The 16,443-nt window shown below is 40.2% G+C and overlaps 1 protein-coding gene across 5 annotated transcripts; it reads left to right on the top strand.

The window, feature by feature from the left end:
• On the top strand, nt 1-16,443 carry LOC126652621 (actin-fragmin kinase-like). Of its 5 annotated transcripts, XM_050339564.1 has the most exons (10): nt 11-28; nt 418-591; nt 735-842; nt 8,731-8,984; nt 9,747-9,826; nt 10,584-10,662; nt 12,171-12,217; nt 12,964-13,084; nt 13,994-14,180; nt 14,520-16,443. In XM_050339564.1, the coding sequence occupies exons 5-10, from the start codon at nt 9,764-9,766 to the stop codon at nt 14,680-14,682; spliced, it is 660 nt and encodes a 219-aa protein (XP_050195521.1). In that variant the 5' UTR covers nt 11-28; nt 418-591; nt 735-842; nt 8,731-8,984; nt 9,747-9,763; the 3' UTR covers nt 14,683-16,443. The 5 variants fall into 5 exon arrangements, with proteins under 5 accessions (XP_050195524.1, XP_050195522.1, XP_050195521.1 ...); XM_050339567.1 differs by having other exon boundaries at nt 1-28; nt 418-842; nt 14,984-16,443; XM_050339562.1 differs by having other exon boundaries at nt 418-842.

Below are 16,443 nucleotides of genomic sequence, written 5' to 3'. Positions count from 1 at the left end.
GAGCCCGGGGAGGGTGAGCCCGGGGACGGTGAGCCCGGGGAGGGTGAGCCCGGGGAGGGTGAGCCCGGGAGGGTGAGCCCGGGGAGGGAGAGCCCGGGGAGGGCGAGCCCGGGGAGGGTGAGCCCGGGGAGGGCGAGCCCGGGGAGGGTGAGCCCGGGGAGGGAGGAGGCGCCCGGCTGTGCCCCGGGGAGGGGACGGGAGTCACTGCCGGGGCTCCCGGACCCGCGGGGTGGAGTGAGGGGGCCGCGGCCGGGGATCCCCCCTCGCCCCCGGGGTGGGCTGAGCGCCTGAGGCGGGGGGTGCCCTGTGCGGGCAGAGCCGAGGGGCGGCCGCGGGCTGGGTGCGCTCCTGGCCGCTCGCCGGCTCATGGGATTCTGTTTTTCCTCTTTTTCTTCCCCTTCCCCCCGTCCCTGTCAGGACGAGCCCAGCCGTGGTGGGGATCAGAGCATCAGAGGCGAGGGCGGCGAGGCCCTGCCCGCGGGCGGTGGCCCCGCTGGCCCCCGCAGCATTCAGAGCCCGCCCGGTGCCCGCCGAGGAGCAGCAGCAGCGCCCGGGCGGCCGGAGCTCCGCCCGGAGGAGCAGGGAAAGGCGGTGAGGGCTCTGAGAGCATCCATGCACGCCCAGCATCCCAGGGAGCACCGAGACAGCCCGCCAGCGCACACAGCGGCACCGCCGTGCAGCGGGGCAGGGGCACAGCTGTGTGCAGCTGTGCTCAAAGTCGCTTCCATCCTAAGGTACGAAAGGAAACAAAGCGCATGAAAGGAAGGAAGCGGCGTCAGCGCTCAGCAGCCACGACACCGCTGGGGAGAGGGACCTGCGACTTCCCCGGTGCTGCGCAGGAGGTCCGTGGTAGGGACAGCCAGAGCTCTTTTCCTTGCTCCCAGTTTAGGAGATTCACCACCCTGCTTTTGCTCATTCCCTTTTCCACAATCAAAGAGCATAAAGCACAAAATGCCTTCTTACCGAGCAAAAGACAAACAAAGAAATGCAACCATCCAAAACCCAAGCCAAAGTGCATCTGGCTTGGGATGAATACTGGACCATGTCATCTGGGAGTGAGAATTTTTCAGAAAGCCAGACTCCAGTCCAAAATGGACCCTGTCATTTGGAGTCTGAATATGAAAACAGCTTGCAAAACATTTTTTCAGGCTTCTGACAAAAGAGTTGGTCCTTCTTTTGCTCTGGTATCTAGGCTACATTGTTCAGGCTCATGCATATCACTGGTTTTATTCACATGAGTAATTCCATTTGAATTTGGAGCGACAACGTGTATGTGTAAAGTTACTCATATGCTTTCTGTCTCCTTTATATATTGAAATTATGTGGGTTTGGGTTTTTTCCATTTGCTGGTGCAGCCCAGTAACTGTTGGCATCATGGTTATTGTGAACCATCATGGCTATTATTACTGTTTGTCCACTGACACCTTTGTTTTCCTTGCCAAACTAAAATCCAGCTATGCCTCTCTACGCAATCTATTCCAGCTATGCAATTGTATCATCTGTTTTTATACAACCGTCTTTCACCTGACTGTGTAAATTCATCTTCCCTATAAAAGATCTTTTTGTACTCAGCTTTTCCTCCAGTCATGACTGGCAGTCATTCCAGTTGTGCCATCTGAGTCTTTCTCACACTATGACTTCTCCCATACAGTTTAATCTAAATTCATACTGATTCTAACATGATATCTGGATGTTCTAATATTTGCCAGTTGGAACACTTTATTATTCTTATTGCCAAATGCCCTCTCTTTCTTCCTTCATATTTCTTCAAGCTACAGCTTCTGCGATTCTCATAACCTTGTATGCCTTCTCTATCTCATTGCTCCATGTTTGTCTAAGGGCAAAATGTCTCAGGGACAAGAAAAACACAATGTTGATCTTGCATGAAGTGTGGCATTAAGTTTTAAGTGCGGGCGAATGTTTTATTAGATGCTTCTTTTCCTCAGTCAGGGAATATAAAGAACAAATAAGTAAAATTCAGTGCAGACCTTTTGCTTTTAATGGGAGATAATAGCTTTCCACTGATATACTCTCAGCTGTCAAGTATATACTCTAGTATCCTAATTTGTGCCTGAGGAGAGAAGGCAGGCTGGGCAGCCACTGATTCCTTTTGTCAACCAGAGTCTTTCTTCCTAACCTAGAAAATTTTGTGCATTACTATGAGTAGAGTCTCCCTTAGGAAATAAAGTATTTTGAAGTTGCTTCAGCAGCAGGTCACAAGCTGTCAAGAAGATGCATTCAGTCACACCTAAGGACAGATTTATTACATTCAATCTCCAGGGCATCTGCCTACTGGATCTTGAAAGAACCCAGCTGGTTAGTTTTTGTGAAAGCCCCAAATGATGCCTTCTAGGAACATTGAAAACTGCTATTTCCAGGGGAAGGGGTGATGACCCCTGTATTGAAATGACCCGTTCCAGTGGTGACAGGACAAATTACTTCCAAGGAAAGGGTAAAAGGCCAAATACATCTTGAGACTGTGCTATGATCATGGCAGAAGTTTCTCATTTCTTTTATCCTAAAGTGCAAGAACCAGGAACTGTATTTCCTCCCTCTGTCATATCTAGAGCATGAAAAATCACCTGTTTGTCTCCTTCATATTCAGACTCCTGAGTAACTCCTGAGGAGCCAACTTCCTGCAGGAACACTTTACAGTCAGGGTGTCCATCCCAGCTGTGTGGTAAGACCACAACAGAGACTGAGTTCTGCCTATGGATGGAGGATCCTAAACAGGATCCTAAATAAGATCTGAAAAGCAGATTAGATTCCTGAAGTAAATAGTCTAATAAGGACCAAACACCCCCCCCCACACACACACACATACAGTCTTTGATTATCAGCATGAACTTTTGATCAGGCGTGGTTGGTGCCCTGGATTTGTATATCCAAAACATGCTATACTTGTGCCACCTATGGATGTGTATTTAGGGAAGCTCTTTCTCAGAAACTTCATTCAAAATTGAATTGCAGTCAAACGATTAATTGCAGTGCTGGAAATCATAATTGACAGATTACCTCAGGAAATCTACTAATCAAAACTATATACTCTAATTTTTATTTATAAAAAAGCCTCATTCTAAAAAATTAAAGCAAAACAAACAAAAAATCCCAACAACAACTGAAATTTTAATTTATTAAGGAAACTAAGGTGGTATAGATGTATTTAATTTTGTCTGTACCATAAAATATATTTCAATACAGAGGCAAAAAAAATTTTTTGATTCATATACTAGAGCTGTATATAAGAATGTAACAATCCCAGCAATATTTTAAATACTGAATTTCTTTTTTCCAGATACTACCTTCTCCATCATATTTGGGAAATAGTTGCAATGTTTACTGTATTTTTCCAAGTTTGTATTTTTGTATTTGTTTCATTAAAAAGTAGAAATATAGCTATCATATAGAATATAAAACTGGATATATTTATACTTCTCTATTTAATAAGTTAATTTATTACAACTAAAAAACTCACCTTGTCGTAGAGATGAAATACTGCTACACAGCACTGCTGACTGCAAAGAACTTTCTTTTCTGGTTGAAAGCTTCTAGAAAAAAAAACCAAAAGACAATATATTAGCAATGTCAATTTGCAAAATTTAATTTTGGAATTATATGCAAACATATAAATTTATTATGAACTTTTAAAATTAGTTTTAATATTAATGTGATCAGAGTTAAAGAAATGCAGTACCTTGCCTGCAGAGCTCCAGAAACAGGCAGTGAGCTTTCCTCAGGGAGAGATCTGAGATACTCTGCTCTGTTTTGCAGTGAAGGTGCCCGTGCCCTCGGTAGGACTCCAGAAGTAGCAGTTACATACAGAGGTTTACAGTACATAGAAACTGTAATTATATGTGGCTGTTTCAGCAGAGTCACACCCTTTAAAATACCTGCTCACTTCAAAAAGCATTTTGAAGCACTAAATATAGCAGTGATAATGTTTGCAAATACTACCTTAAAATTGTTAAAATTCAACTCAAAGCTATTCAACATAAAAGCCTCACAGTTTTTCATATTCAACATAAGCAAATACTACCTTATTCAACATAAGCAAATACTACCTTAAAATTGTTAAAATTCAACTCAAAGCTATTCAACATAAAAGCCTCACAGTAAATTTTTAATATCTCCACTCTAAGCTTTATACAGTAAGGTTGTTACTGTTTTACTTGAAAGTAGCTGTAATTTTTCTGAACCCTGAAACTGTGATGGAGCCGTGTCCCCTGCTTTGATTCGTCATTTTACAAACCTTCTTTCTGTCCTTCTCCCTGTAACAAGCAATACTGCTTTCCATCTCCCTCCTTTTGTCTTCAGTGCTCAGAACATGTAGTAACTGCATTTTTTTTACAACACATAGCAAAGCCAGGCCCTTATTTCACTTCAGAATCCTAATACAGAAATATTACAGATACCTTATGGTCTTAATACAGCCATTCAGACTTCTGGGGCTGAAACTCTGAAGCTGAGTTTCTCTGAAAATTAGTTCCCGTATTTTGAAAAAAAAAAACCAAATCAAACTGAACCCAAACCAAAAAAACCCTAGCCTAGAAACAGTTCAGAGCATCTTGAGTTTAGGAAATAATAAAATAGCAAACCCGAGGATACTAAAATTTATCACACGTATAGTAAAAGCATTGCAAGTAAACATGATACACTGAAAGAAAGTCTGGATCTCTTAAACCATTCTAAACGAGTTGGGTGTGTTGTTAAAACTTTGTAACTGCCTTGCAAGTCCTCAGTCGAAGTTTTCTCATTCATGCAGGCAGTCCTAATGGAACAAGCATTACAATAAAAGCACCACAGCAAAGGTTTATGTGCTAAGTACAAACACGCAGATCTGTTATTATTTTCGAAGAGCAGTAAAACATCAAGTTGCCCAGTAAGAAAATGCACAGAGAGGTTCTAGGCTTGAGTTCAGAAAACTGGGTCATTAACAAAAAATCCCCAAAATAGAAAAAGATTTCCTATTTTTTCCCCACCCCAATATGAGTGGTTTCTTATCTCATTATATTTCAAAAAGGCTCAATCGTTTTAAAAACGAGACTTTTCTGAGTATATTGAAAACAGATGGAAATGAATCAGGGGGTTGAGGCAGAAAAAAGCTTTAATGAAGATCTATTTAAGCAATACTTTAAATAAATAAATCATTTATCTGAGAAACCACATCTTACAGAAATATAAATAATTATATAATGATCATATAAACTACATTTCCTGATGTAATTCCTGTCTTGCTGCATTTCCTGAATTATTTGTATTATGAAACAGTAGTGGGGCGCCATTAATTGATACGCAGTCAGTGCTATAGTTACCGTGCTAATTGCAGCTCTCCAGGCCCTCCACTCACAGCTCCTCCAGCCCCTTAACAATTGGGATTGATTGCACAGGAGCTATTTTTAGAATGAAATAGCAGAAGAGTTTGAAGAGCAGCAGACATTTTTGTGTGTGCTACAGCTGTTTTTGGGGGAAAAAAATTGTTGGATAAAAATGTTCTGAGTTGTCCTTTTTTTTTTTTTTTTTAATTCTGCTGAAGTTAGAGCTTCCTATTGGATAATTGATTTTGTAGCAAGTTGAAGCTGAGGTCAGTGTTGCACGACACAGAGGACATCCCTGGTGACATTGTTCTCAGAAGAGTAGCCCTTTTCCGAAGGAAATGGGACTGTTAAGGTTGACAGTAGATGAACTCTGGTGAGCCTGGTTCTATAGAAAGGCAATCCAGGAGTCAAGTTTGCAATTTAAAATAACAGTGATGAAAGGCAAGATTCATGATTGACTTTGTGGTTTTTTTTTTCCCTGACCCTGAAATGAAGCAGTCTGTTAACTGAGTGTTAGTGAGTGCAGGTCTGCTTCCAAGAACGCTTTAGCTGAGGGTAAATGGCCACAATTCCCAAGGGTCAATCGATGCTCAAAGGTGTGACTGGGAGGAGATACACATTCGGTTCATCCCAGATCGGCCTTTTGTTATTCCATCCAGCTCTCCTGCCTTGCACGGAGTTCAGCTGGGATAGATAAACAACCACACAGGATTTTGTTGCTAATCTACTATAGGAAATCAGGGCTGTCTTCTTCTTTGAATGTTTGTATAATAGAAGGTAAGGTTTATAGGAACAATAGCAAGCAGAAGTATGTAGGAAAAGGAATAATGCTTTATAGCTGAGGAAAAAAACCCTCGAGGGAACAAGCCTATTTTACCTTTGTAAAGTATTAATAACCTATCAACTGTTTCACAGTAAATTATATCAATAATAGTGATACCTTAGCACTGTCACACAGAACTGCATCAGCAAATTTGAAGTGTTGTACTAAGGAAGTGACTGTCCCCATTTAGCTGTGGAAGTAAATGAATTGGCTGTGGTTACACAGAAGCTTGGCAGAGTTAGGGAGAGAATCTGTGTTTCATGACTTCAGCTGCTTTTCCCTTTTCAATTTCATGCCAGAAAGCATTATGGACTTACATACCTGTAATGTGTCACCACTTCATAGCTGCTAATTCCCCTGGAAATGAGAAATGCACACGTTGGTAAATGCTGCCCATCTTTGTATCCCTTCAGAGAAAATACAAAGAAGAGACTTCCGTTTTTACTGTACAATACTTACTGCTTACAATACTGGCTTGCATAAAAAAAAAAAAATTAACAAAAATTGAGTAGTCAATCTTCCCAAAAAATGCTGCAAGAGATTTCTAGCATCTTTTTGTCACTGAATACATTCCAGTCTTACAAATGGTAAATTTAGGAGATAAATTGGATGATAAATGAACTTAGAAACATTAATTTCATATTAATATGAAATATTACTATCTTCTGTATTGATTTGTTTTACTGCAATCTTTGTTTTTCCTCAAATTACGTACAACTTGCTCTGGACTTACAAATTACCATTAGATAAATTACCATTTAAGCAGGTAGACTATAGTGTAAAGGCCTTCCTTCTTTCCTCCCAGAGTTTATGTTGGCACTTTGCTGTCAGGTACTTCCCAAGTGGGTATGGCCACTGCGCAGTGCAGCTGTGAACTGGAGTGGCTGAGTTTTGGATACACACCCTGCCTCTACACCTGGTGGGGCAGCAAACGGGGGGCAGTAACATTGGGGTTGATCTGCCAGTGCTCATCTGCTGCAGCCTCGAGGAAGGAGATGGTGTGAAGGGACAACAGAGAGTCTCGTTGTTATGGATGGAGGGAAGGATAGCTTGTGAATTTGCCTGGGACAAATCCAGGCTTTCAGAAACAAGGGAATACTTGAACACAGAAGAAAACATTTGAAGAAGAGGGTATGCTGCTGTGCTGCTTGATATATAATCCTCTCCAAACAAGGGATGTTGGCATAGAGGCAGAGGACTGAAAACTCTGTAAAACAAAAATGTTGCTTTTGGTGCAGCAGTGAAACAGAAGACATGCAGGATTCCAAGAGAAAAATAGAAAGGAAGGCTTATCATAGAATTACATAGAAAAATAAATAAAGGGTGACGTAGCTGTTACTCAGCACATTTGCGAACATATAAACACTTCTACAGAAATATTGTATAGCTTTTTTTTCTTTTGTATTTAACTGCTCATTCATCTTTGACTCCAAGAGAACATCACTCACTCCTTTTTATAACACGGTAACTTTCGATGGAGATGTAGATACTTTGTATCCTCCACCCCCTTCCCTGAAATCAGACGCACACAGGGCGAGCAGGGCTTATGTTGGCCTTCCCTGGCATATGTGTGGCTAAATATAGCTGTACGGAATGAACTTCAAGGCACAGTTCATATGTCTGAAGTCACACTGTGGCGAAGTGTCTAGTAAAAACACTTGCATGCAGATCAGAAGAAGAGGGCTTCGTTTTTACCTCCCGTGGTCATTGCTGGATTCGCTGGGAAAATTTCCAGCCTTTGTCACTGCTTTGCTCTGTAGGGCCGTGGGCAGCAGCTGACACGAAAGTTCTCTGTGGATGCAAATGGTTTTATTGCTGTACATCCAGAGTAAATTTGGTATTTCTGCTGTGTTTCCTGTTTGGGTTTTTTAAATTAATTTCTTTAGAAATAATTGCTCCAAGTGGTCATAGGTTTTTCACATTTACCCTGGAAACAGTCTTCAATCAAAAGAATGGATTTGCTGCATGATCATTATGGTGAGCTGTGAATTTATGATTAATAGAGAAATGTTTTCCTGGTATTTGTGTCTTCACAGAACACAGTGACATCTTGTGGCATGGGAAGGGCTACTGTCATTTTTTCCAGATCCATCCTCATTTCAGCAGGCTTAGAGATGAAAGTCTACACAAATTCTGGACAACTGCTAATGTGTTACTTTCATTTCTAATATTCACTCTTTCAATTTCTTTTTTTTAAGGACATGTTTGTTTTAAATATTTTAGTAGTGAAAAAAGACCAAGCCTTGGTTTCTACCATATTATGAATGTAGAGTGTTGGAGTTTATCACTCCAGCTCACCGATACTCTTTGGAAAACTTTCAGCTCCAGAAATATTCCTGTTCCAGCCTTGCTGATATAAGACTCTGAGAGTCAGAATTTCAGATGCTTTACATAAGTTAGTGTATTATCACAGATGGACAAAGCTGTCATGTTGCTTTTGATGGGACAGAAAAGAAAACACGGTAATATTTTATCACAAGGTAGAGACTTTTTTTTTTCCTTATCTTTCTTCTTTTTCTTTTTGTTTGTGTTTTTTTTTTTTTTTTTTTTTTTAACCTTAAACTACCTTTTGTCTTTTTGCTGACCAAACAGGGTTTAAGCCCTATCCCTGATGTTTTGGGACCCTCCTCTGACATGGCTGCCCTTTGCCAGTTGATCCTTGGATAAGATCCTAGTTGTCAGCATGAAAGGAAAAACTGAACACTGTGGCTGGAAATCTGCCCCCCAGGAGAAGCCCAGTCCCTGCGATGGATATAAACACGCCTGTGTCCTTTGCAGAGGGTTTGTTTATCTCCATGGAGGGTGAAACATGACCAGCCTGAGGGATTTTTGGTGATACAACATCGGTGAGTTGGTCCCTTCACCTGTATGTCAGGATTAGAGATTCTACATCCAGTCATCATGAGATTGGGGATATTCCATAGTTATCGGATTATCCCCTTAAAGTATCTCCATGAAAATGATGGATAAACTGCATTTTGTTCATTGGGTAGATGATGTGTGTTTGCTCTTGTTGCAAGTGTCCCAGAAAGTTTAGATTTTAGTTCAGTTCTTTTTGTTTGTTTGTTTGTTTGTTTTCTAGACCAGAAATATTGAGTCATTTAAAATATCCTGGTTCTAGCAAGGGATATCAAAGAGCTCTCCTGACTCTCTCATGCACAAATAGTTTATGCCTGTAAAAGTGCACAAAGGGGAACATATGAATACAATATCTTCTAGGTTTATATTAACAATGCCCTATCAAGTATGATTCTTTTTTTTTTTTTTTTTTTTTTTACTTTATATGTGGTCTTCTTGTACAGTTATTGTTACTGAAATAAACCAGAATTTTCCTGGAGTTCATTATCGTGGACTTGTTGAGTTTTGATGTAAGTAACAATTAAAATACATGCAGTAAGAAGATCAATTTCTATTACATTCAAATTTGCTAAATAAAAAATGCATATATTTAATTTTGGGGAACTTCTGAACTAACAGAGAGGAAAGATGACAAACCACTTCATTTTCCTCACTGAACTGGCAGCACAGCCACATTCAAAGCCCATCTTTTCACCTTTTGTCTAATGTTTATGTTGAGTGCACCACTTACCTTCAGCTTTGGTTTATAGTGAAAAATGAATGGGAAATGCTGGATTGCTCAGGAGATGGTCCAGAAGAATTGGAAGAACATTCAGTGGTGGCTTATAAGGTAGAAGACCAAGATTTATCTTATCCATATCCTCACATTTTATTTCCTACTATGCAATGCAATAAAATACCATAGATTATTATGTACTGAAATACCATACCCAGAAAATATTTTTGTGTTGGTGCAGTTCTGGATGTAGCTGTACCAATGTTTTGGAATCTTTCTGAATAAAGTGACAGTAATTTCCTCAGTCAGTGCTCAGTATGTAACAGTAATACAAGATAAAGACCTTGGCAGCACATTCTTTGACTTAACTGTACAGTTGTAACAGTTGCTCTGAATTCATTTGCATGATCAGCTATGGCATAAAAACATTCACTTAAGAGCTTGCATAGAAGAAGGATGGGGGAGTGAAGGCAAATAAGAATTACAGCCTGGCCTGTAAGGGGAAAACACAATTTAGGTTATCAGGAGCTGCAATGCAATGAAATATTTCTATAAAAATGCATAATCTAATATTACCTGAGCAGTGCCTCAGAGAGCTCCAGATCCACATCCCTGAAGCTGTCCCAAACTGACAAGGAAGTAAGTGGTTCTGGAATGCTGTCCCTGTTAAAACAGCAGAATGTTCATCAGGGTTTCCTACAGGAGAGAATAAAGACATAATTAAAACTTGGTGGCTTTATGGGATTGCCTCTTTAATTGTTAACAGATCATGATACACGTTACTGTTAATTATATTTTGGCAATAGCAGCCTTTTAATTTAGAAACTGTTTTTTAAATTGTTTTCAGTGACAAGTATTTTTCATTTTGCAGGGCAACCTGTATATTTTTGGTGGGATGGTGGATTCTGCTTTCATACAAGCAAAAACTCCTCTCTGGACATATGACGTTGGTATGATACACAATAACCACTTTTTTCCGTGGGACATTCCAAGTCCATAGATACTAATAAACAGTAAGAACCAAACTGTTTTCTGCTGCTTGTAGCATAGCCTTTCCCCAAGCTTTACAAGATGTAATGTGTGTGAAACTGTGTGCATATTTTCCCCATAAAATTATGCTGTTTAAGCTATCAAAAGGTCAGATCTTACTTCAATTAGAGAATTGAATGGGAAAGTTTTATGTACTTTAACGTCTCAGAATTTCCATTCCTCCCCTCTCCTTCTGAAGTTTACAATTTGATCATAAACCCCAATAATTCATGTAGTATTTAATTTTTTAAATGTTACATGAATTTTAAAAACCAAGGTCTTTGTTTTATTATGGAAGAAAGCAGATTAGTAAAGTACATCTCATTTTGTAATTTTACTGAAAAAAACACATAAGCTGGAACAGGAAAAATTAAGTATAATTAAATAAGACGGTGGGAAATTACCATCAACATTTTATAACGCAGGTTTTCTTCTCCTAAGAACAAACATTTTTGATGTTTTAAGTGTGTATTCTAACAAAAGCAGGGCAGCATTTGAATTTAACATCAATGTCATACATGATTGTGTTCTCCCTTTGGAAATCCTGCATATAGTAATGGCTGCTTATTTTGACATCAGATGGAGGAGCAAAGAGAGAGATACTGAGCTCTTTTTGAGCTAGGAAATCTTGTGACCAGACCAAGATTTAAGTTTCTGGGCTTCTTTTGCTACTTCACTCCGTAACCTTAAGTCGATGGGGTTTTTTCAACCCTTCATTTGTGTTTTCCACCATTTGTCTGAGATACCTGCTGCAAGAAGAGAGAGCCTGAGATAGAATATATTTTAAAGGAGAAAGCATCTTCTTACAGTATTTATCAGTGCTAATTGGGAATGAGGTATTCAAAATGGGTGCGTGTTTAGCTTTTTCATAGTTATTATTTAAAATCCTTTGGCAAATACAGCTTTAAGTAATGCAAGCTTGCACTGCTTTCTCATTCTACCTCTGGTGCTGGTACCTGATATTTCCTCTCTTTCATGGTGATCACAGATCTGTGATTTCTGACTGTTATTTGGGGGCTACCCTTAAGGGGTCTATGAAAAAGAACAAGAAAGAATAATGCTGTTGTCATAAGTAGAAGAAGTCACATATTCATCAGGAAATCTGGGAGTCCTGCTAGTTCAGAAAACGCTCAATATCACAGGTTATTTCTGCATTGTGAAATTTAGCCTTAGGAAACAGGAATACAGTATGGTACTTCTGTGATTCAATATCAGATAAGGATACAGGAAAATTACTCCGACTGTGACTCCTGCGAGTCTCTTGGTGCTGCTGTCTTAGCAGGGAGCAGATTTCTTCAGCCTTGTCAGTAGAAAATGCCAGGATGAGACTTACTTGAAAATTAGATCTGTAATTTGAAAAATTACTGTTGGAGGAGTGTCCTCTTGTGGTCCAAGAACTAAACTGCGCTTTATTAAATCAATCCCCTAGATTCCACAAGATGGACAGAGTGCCGTAACGTACCAGCAGAGAAGGAGGTAAGGAGCCAGGAAGTGGGGAATGTGTGAATCAAATGCCTGTTGCTTTGTTGATTAAACAGATTGCTTTGAAATATGTTCCCCCAAACAGTTCCAATCTCATCTCTTCAGAGACATGTGGCTATACTTTATTTCTTTGCACTTTCAATAACTAAGGCTTTTTCCTTCTTCAAAACAAGTGTTTAAAAATACTGCTCTTAAATTTTAAGTCCTATATAAGAAGTTAAGTCCTCTCCTCTGCTGCTGCTTCTGTTTTTCTGAAATCCTTATCAAGAATACTAATTTTAAATGGAATATTGCAACCATACGTGAAGCCTGTGCTTTTAAAAGTAGGGTTGTGAAAACAGATTGGCACTCACACTAATACATTTTGGAATGTGAAGTGCTGCAGCATTTTTCATTTCTTCAGTCTGAACACGTGGACTCACCAAGTTACTGCCACTTCTAATTGAAGCCTGGGTGGAAGCATTTATGTCTTGCTCTTTTGAGCTTGGTTTTACATCACTAAATGTAAAGAATCACTCATTTTTTGCTACTGAAACTTCATCCTCAAAATGTTTCTACGCCTTGAAATTACACACAAAAAATTATTAAGATGTGACACAGTTACTACTCTGGTTACCTGAGTTCAGTGTTAAGAGAAAGTCTGGGACTGCAGGGTCATTTTTGGGGAAAAGAAAAGGTGTATTCCCAAGACAGACATTGCTACTGATGACTTTACAGGCTTTTGTCTTAAACTGTTTTAGAGCTTGGCACCAGCTAACAGAAGAGGTCACAGTGCAGTAGTGTACCATTCCAGCATGTACATCTTCGGGGGATACTTTGGCATCAAAGGCATTTCACAGGAATTTTGGACTTTCCATTTTAGTAAGTTAAAAAAACAGGATAAGGTTTCGATCCAGTGTAAAAAAAAACCCAACTGCTGCAGGAGAGCCTGGCTTGCCCTGTTAAGAAAATTCTTATCAGTAGAAATGCTGTAAGTTAGTTTTGGCTGCTGTTCAGCTGCATTTAATGCTGAATTCTGTCAATTCAATTAATACCTGGCTGAAATTAGACTATTGCACTGGAAGCAGTTTTACAGTATTTGCCAGTTTTAGAGCTGAAAATCAGGGATAATGTTTTGTTCACTATTCACTAAATTCTTCAAGGATTACTAAAAACGTTCAGGCGCAGCAGAGGCCCTGACTTCAGCCTATTAATGCCATCTTTTGAGACTCAAATCTCAGACTGACCGTGGGGAGCCAAACCTTTCAGGAGATGGTTTCATTAGCACATTCATCACCAATCTAGTGTTGCAAACCAGATGATTCCCAGAGACTTCTTAAATGGACAACTTCTGTTATTTGGTGGCCATTCTGTCATTATTTTGAAACAAATGATGGGTTTATCTCATCCTTCTTTCCCTCACAGGAAGAATAAGCACAGACATTAATGAAGTTTTTGTTGACTGATTTTTCCCCTCTTACAGCCAGGAAAGTATCTTTCTATGTCAGAGTTAATGAATTGACAAAGCCATAGGAAAAACAGCTCTGTAAATAAAATTTCCACGGCATCTGTCATATAGCATCTGACATTTTCATTAAAAGTTTATTTCAAAACTGATTTTTTTAAATGCACTTTTTCAGTGTCAGAATTTAAGCTTTTAACTCATACTGAAATAAGCTTAGAGCAGAAACCTTTACTCTTCAACTGAATAGTTACTTTCTTCTTGAAATAAATCCCTTCTCAAATACTCAGGTAAATCTGAACCATTTATAACTAGTATTTTTCTTTCAGATACAGGAAAGTGGTTGTGTGTTTCCAGCCCATCTCAGAACACCGGTCCAGGACCTCGGCACGGCCATTCCGCAGTGGTTTATCCTACTGGAATGTACCTCTTCAGAGGACTGATGGAGCTGAGTGAGCGGAAGGACTTGTGGAAGTGGGACTTTGTAAGCAGCAGCTGGTCCAACATCAGAACAAGGTAAACTATTCTATGTGTTACACTAAATGAGCAGAGAAAGAAAGAATTAATCTTATCATTTGATACTGCATCAGGTGGAGGGGGAGGCAGTGCCCTTTTGGCGGATGTAGGAATTGTTCAGATCAAGATATGGTGCTGCTGCCATCCCTGGGGCTCCAGTTGGCTTTGCTCAGAAGAGCTGCTGGCAATGCGTTGATGCAGCTGTCAGCAGGGTAATTCTGATGTCCCAATGCAGCTGTTCAGCAGCCATTCTTCTGAGCCAAAAGGAAAACAGAGGCTAAAATCAGAGTTAAGTTTCTTGTTGGTCTTCTGTTAACTGCTGGTTTCTCTTACGTTTAGCCAAGGACCTCCTCCAGTGGTAGGTCATGCTTCAATAGTCTGCAAAGACTCGATGCTGATTTCAAATTCCAATCCCAACGATGACCTCTGGAAGTATCATTTCCATACGCAGACATGGAAGAAGCTTAGTAGTGTATCACTGCATCTTAGGAATTGGTGCTGATTTCCAAACTACCTCAGATTTCACTAATACATCCCCCAGCCACTAGAAGAATGATCAGAAGGACCAGGGCCAGGCGGTGTCCATCCCGAGGCACATTCGCTTTGGCAACTACTTCCACCAGCAGCCCATGGATGGGGTGTTGGGCAGCAAGGAGAGCAACGCCATTGAAATGAAAACCTTCAGCTTGCCTCTGGAGCCAGTGGGCTCCCGTGCATTTCAGAGCACCTCAGAGGCAGAATTAGACCCAGAGACACAAGCCTTTTGTTAAAGGACAAGTCTCTTCCTCTGTTTTCCTCTTCAGAGAGAGAAGCTTTGGCTGCCCCTCAGGTTGTGGGCGAAGAGGAGGGAGGTGACTCTGCGACTGCAGGGGATGAACTCGGCAGCCACACCAGCACCCTGCTGCTCACTGGGGGCAAACCTTTGTCCAGCTTCGCCGAGATCTCCTTCAGGCAAATGGAGTTCGATAGCTTGTGATCGCTTTGATTACAAAGTGAAAGAATAAATTTCCACCACCGCAGCAGTAGGTGGAAAACCAACTGCTTGCAACTGTCTTCAGCTTCCTATCAGCATGCTTGGGAAAAAAATAATTAAACCTTCTCATACTTGCTGTGAACAGATTTTTTACAATGTTAACGAAACCCAACGTATATTTAAGTCACAACTTGCATGTAAGTTGTGATTTCTGAGAAGAGCTTGTTGGAATGCTGCTCTTTTTGTTACTTTTGTTCTGGTCAGTTCATATCCTTTCAAATTGCAGTGGCTGATGCTGCCTCAAAAATCCGAAATACAAGTAACCCCTACTGGCTCCACAGCTGCCATTTCAGGGCCAAAGCTTGCTCATGTTGCACTGGCACTAGAGGGAAATCCGGTCACATTTGAAGGATTAGATTAATCTTAATGGTAACATTCTCTTAAATTTTTAAGGTTTTGTTTTCTTGAGTGTTCTTTGTACAATATATTTGCAACATGAGGTGATAGCCTTACAACAACACAGAAACCAAGTAAACAAATTAGCAAGTGAAATCTAGAAGATATTCAAGGATTGTATATAAACCATGAGTGCTCCCCAAAAATCACCTGCAGCCTTAGACCAGAGGAAGTGCATTATATCTAGAAGAACAAAGGAATTGCCAAGTGAGTGTTGGCTTTAATGACTGAGCACAGGATCAAAAGGGTTTGACTTCCCATGGTGGGGTAGGGGCGACAGAAAGAGAAGGGTTTGACAGAAGGGGTACAAAACATGGGCTGTTCTGACTGGTAATTCCTGTTTTAGCCACAAAGGGATTTCTGCTTTTCCAACTCCCATCTCTGTTTTGTCACCTCAGATAGCAGTCATTACACATTTCCCCTCCCAGTAAATCTTGAGTTCATGTATGACTTTCCTTTGCTGAAAAGAAAAATCATGTAGCCCAGTGTTCCAAGCATTTATTTCCATAGAAGTTACTACGATACTGGCCCTCTGACAGAACTTCAGCCATCTGTAAGAAATGCTGCTGTCTGAAACGACTAGAAACTATAGGTTAATACTTCTGAACATTTGAAAAAGATTGCTTTTCAAAAGTTTCATAGGAATAAAGGATTTCAAGAGAGAATGTTTACTTTTTATCATCTCCTCACAAGTAGCTGTCACATGAATTCAATGGGCAAATTATAGATGAATTCGCAAAAAGCTACAAGAGTTATTTGGACCATCCGTGACCCTTGTTTGGAAACAGAAAGGATTGTACTTTTCCACTTAGATAAAGCCTGCTTTGTTTCCTA

The sequence above is a fragment of the Myiozetetes cayanensis genome, unplaced genomic scaffold (assembly GCF_022539395.1).
Source record: "Myiozetetes cayanensis isolate MyiCay16 unplaced genomic scaffold, myiCay2020 scf9, whole genome shotgun sequence".
NCBI classification, from domain to species: Eukaryota; Metazoa; Chordata; class Aves; order Passeriformes; family Tyrannidae; genus Myiozetetes; species Myiozetetes cayanensis.
The sequence above is the reverse complement of the archived record's forward strand: the minus strand, read 5'-3'. Positions and strand labels throughout refer to the sequence as shown.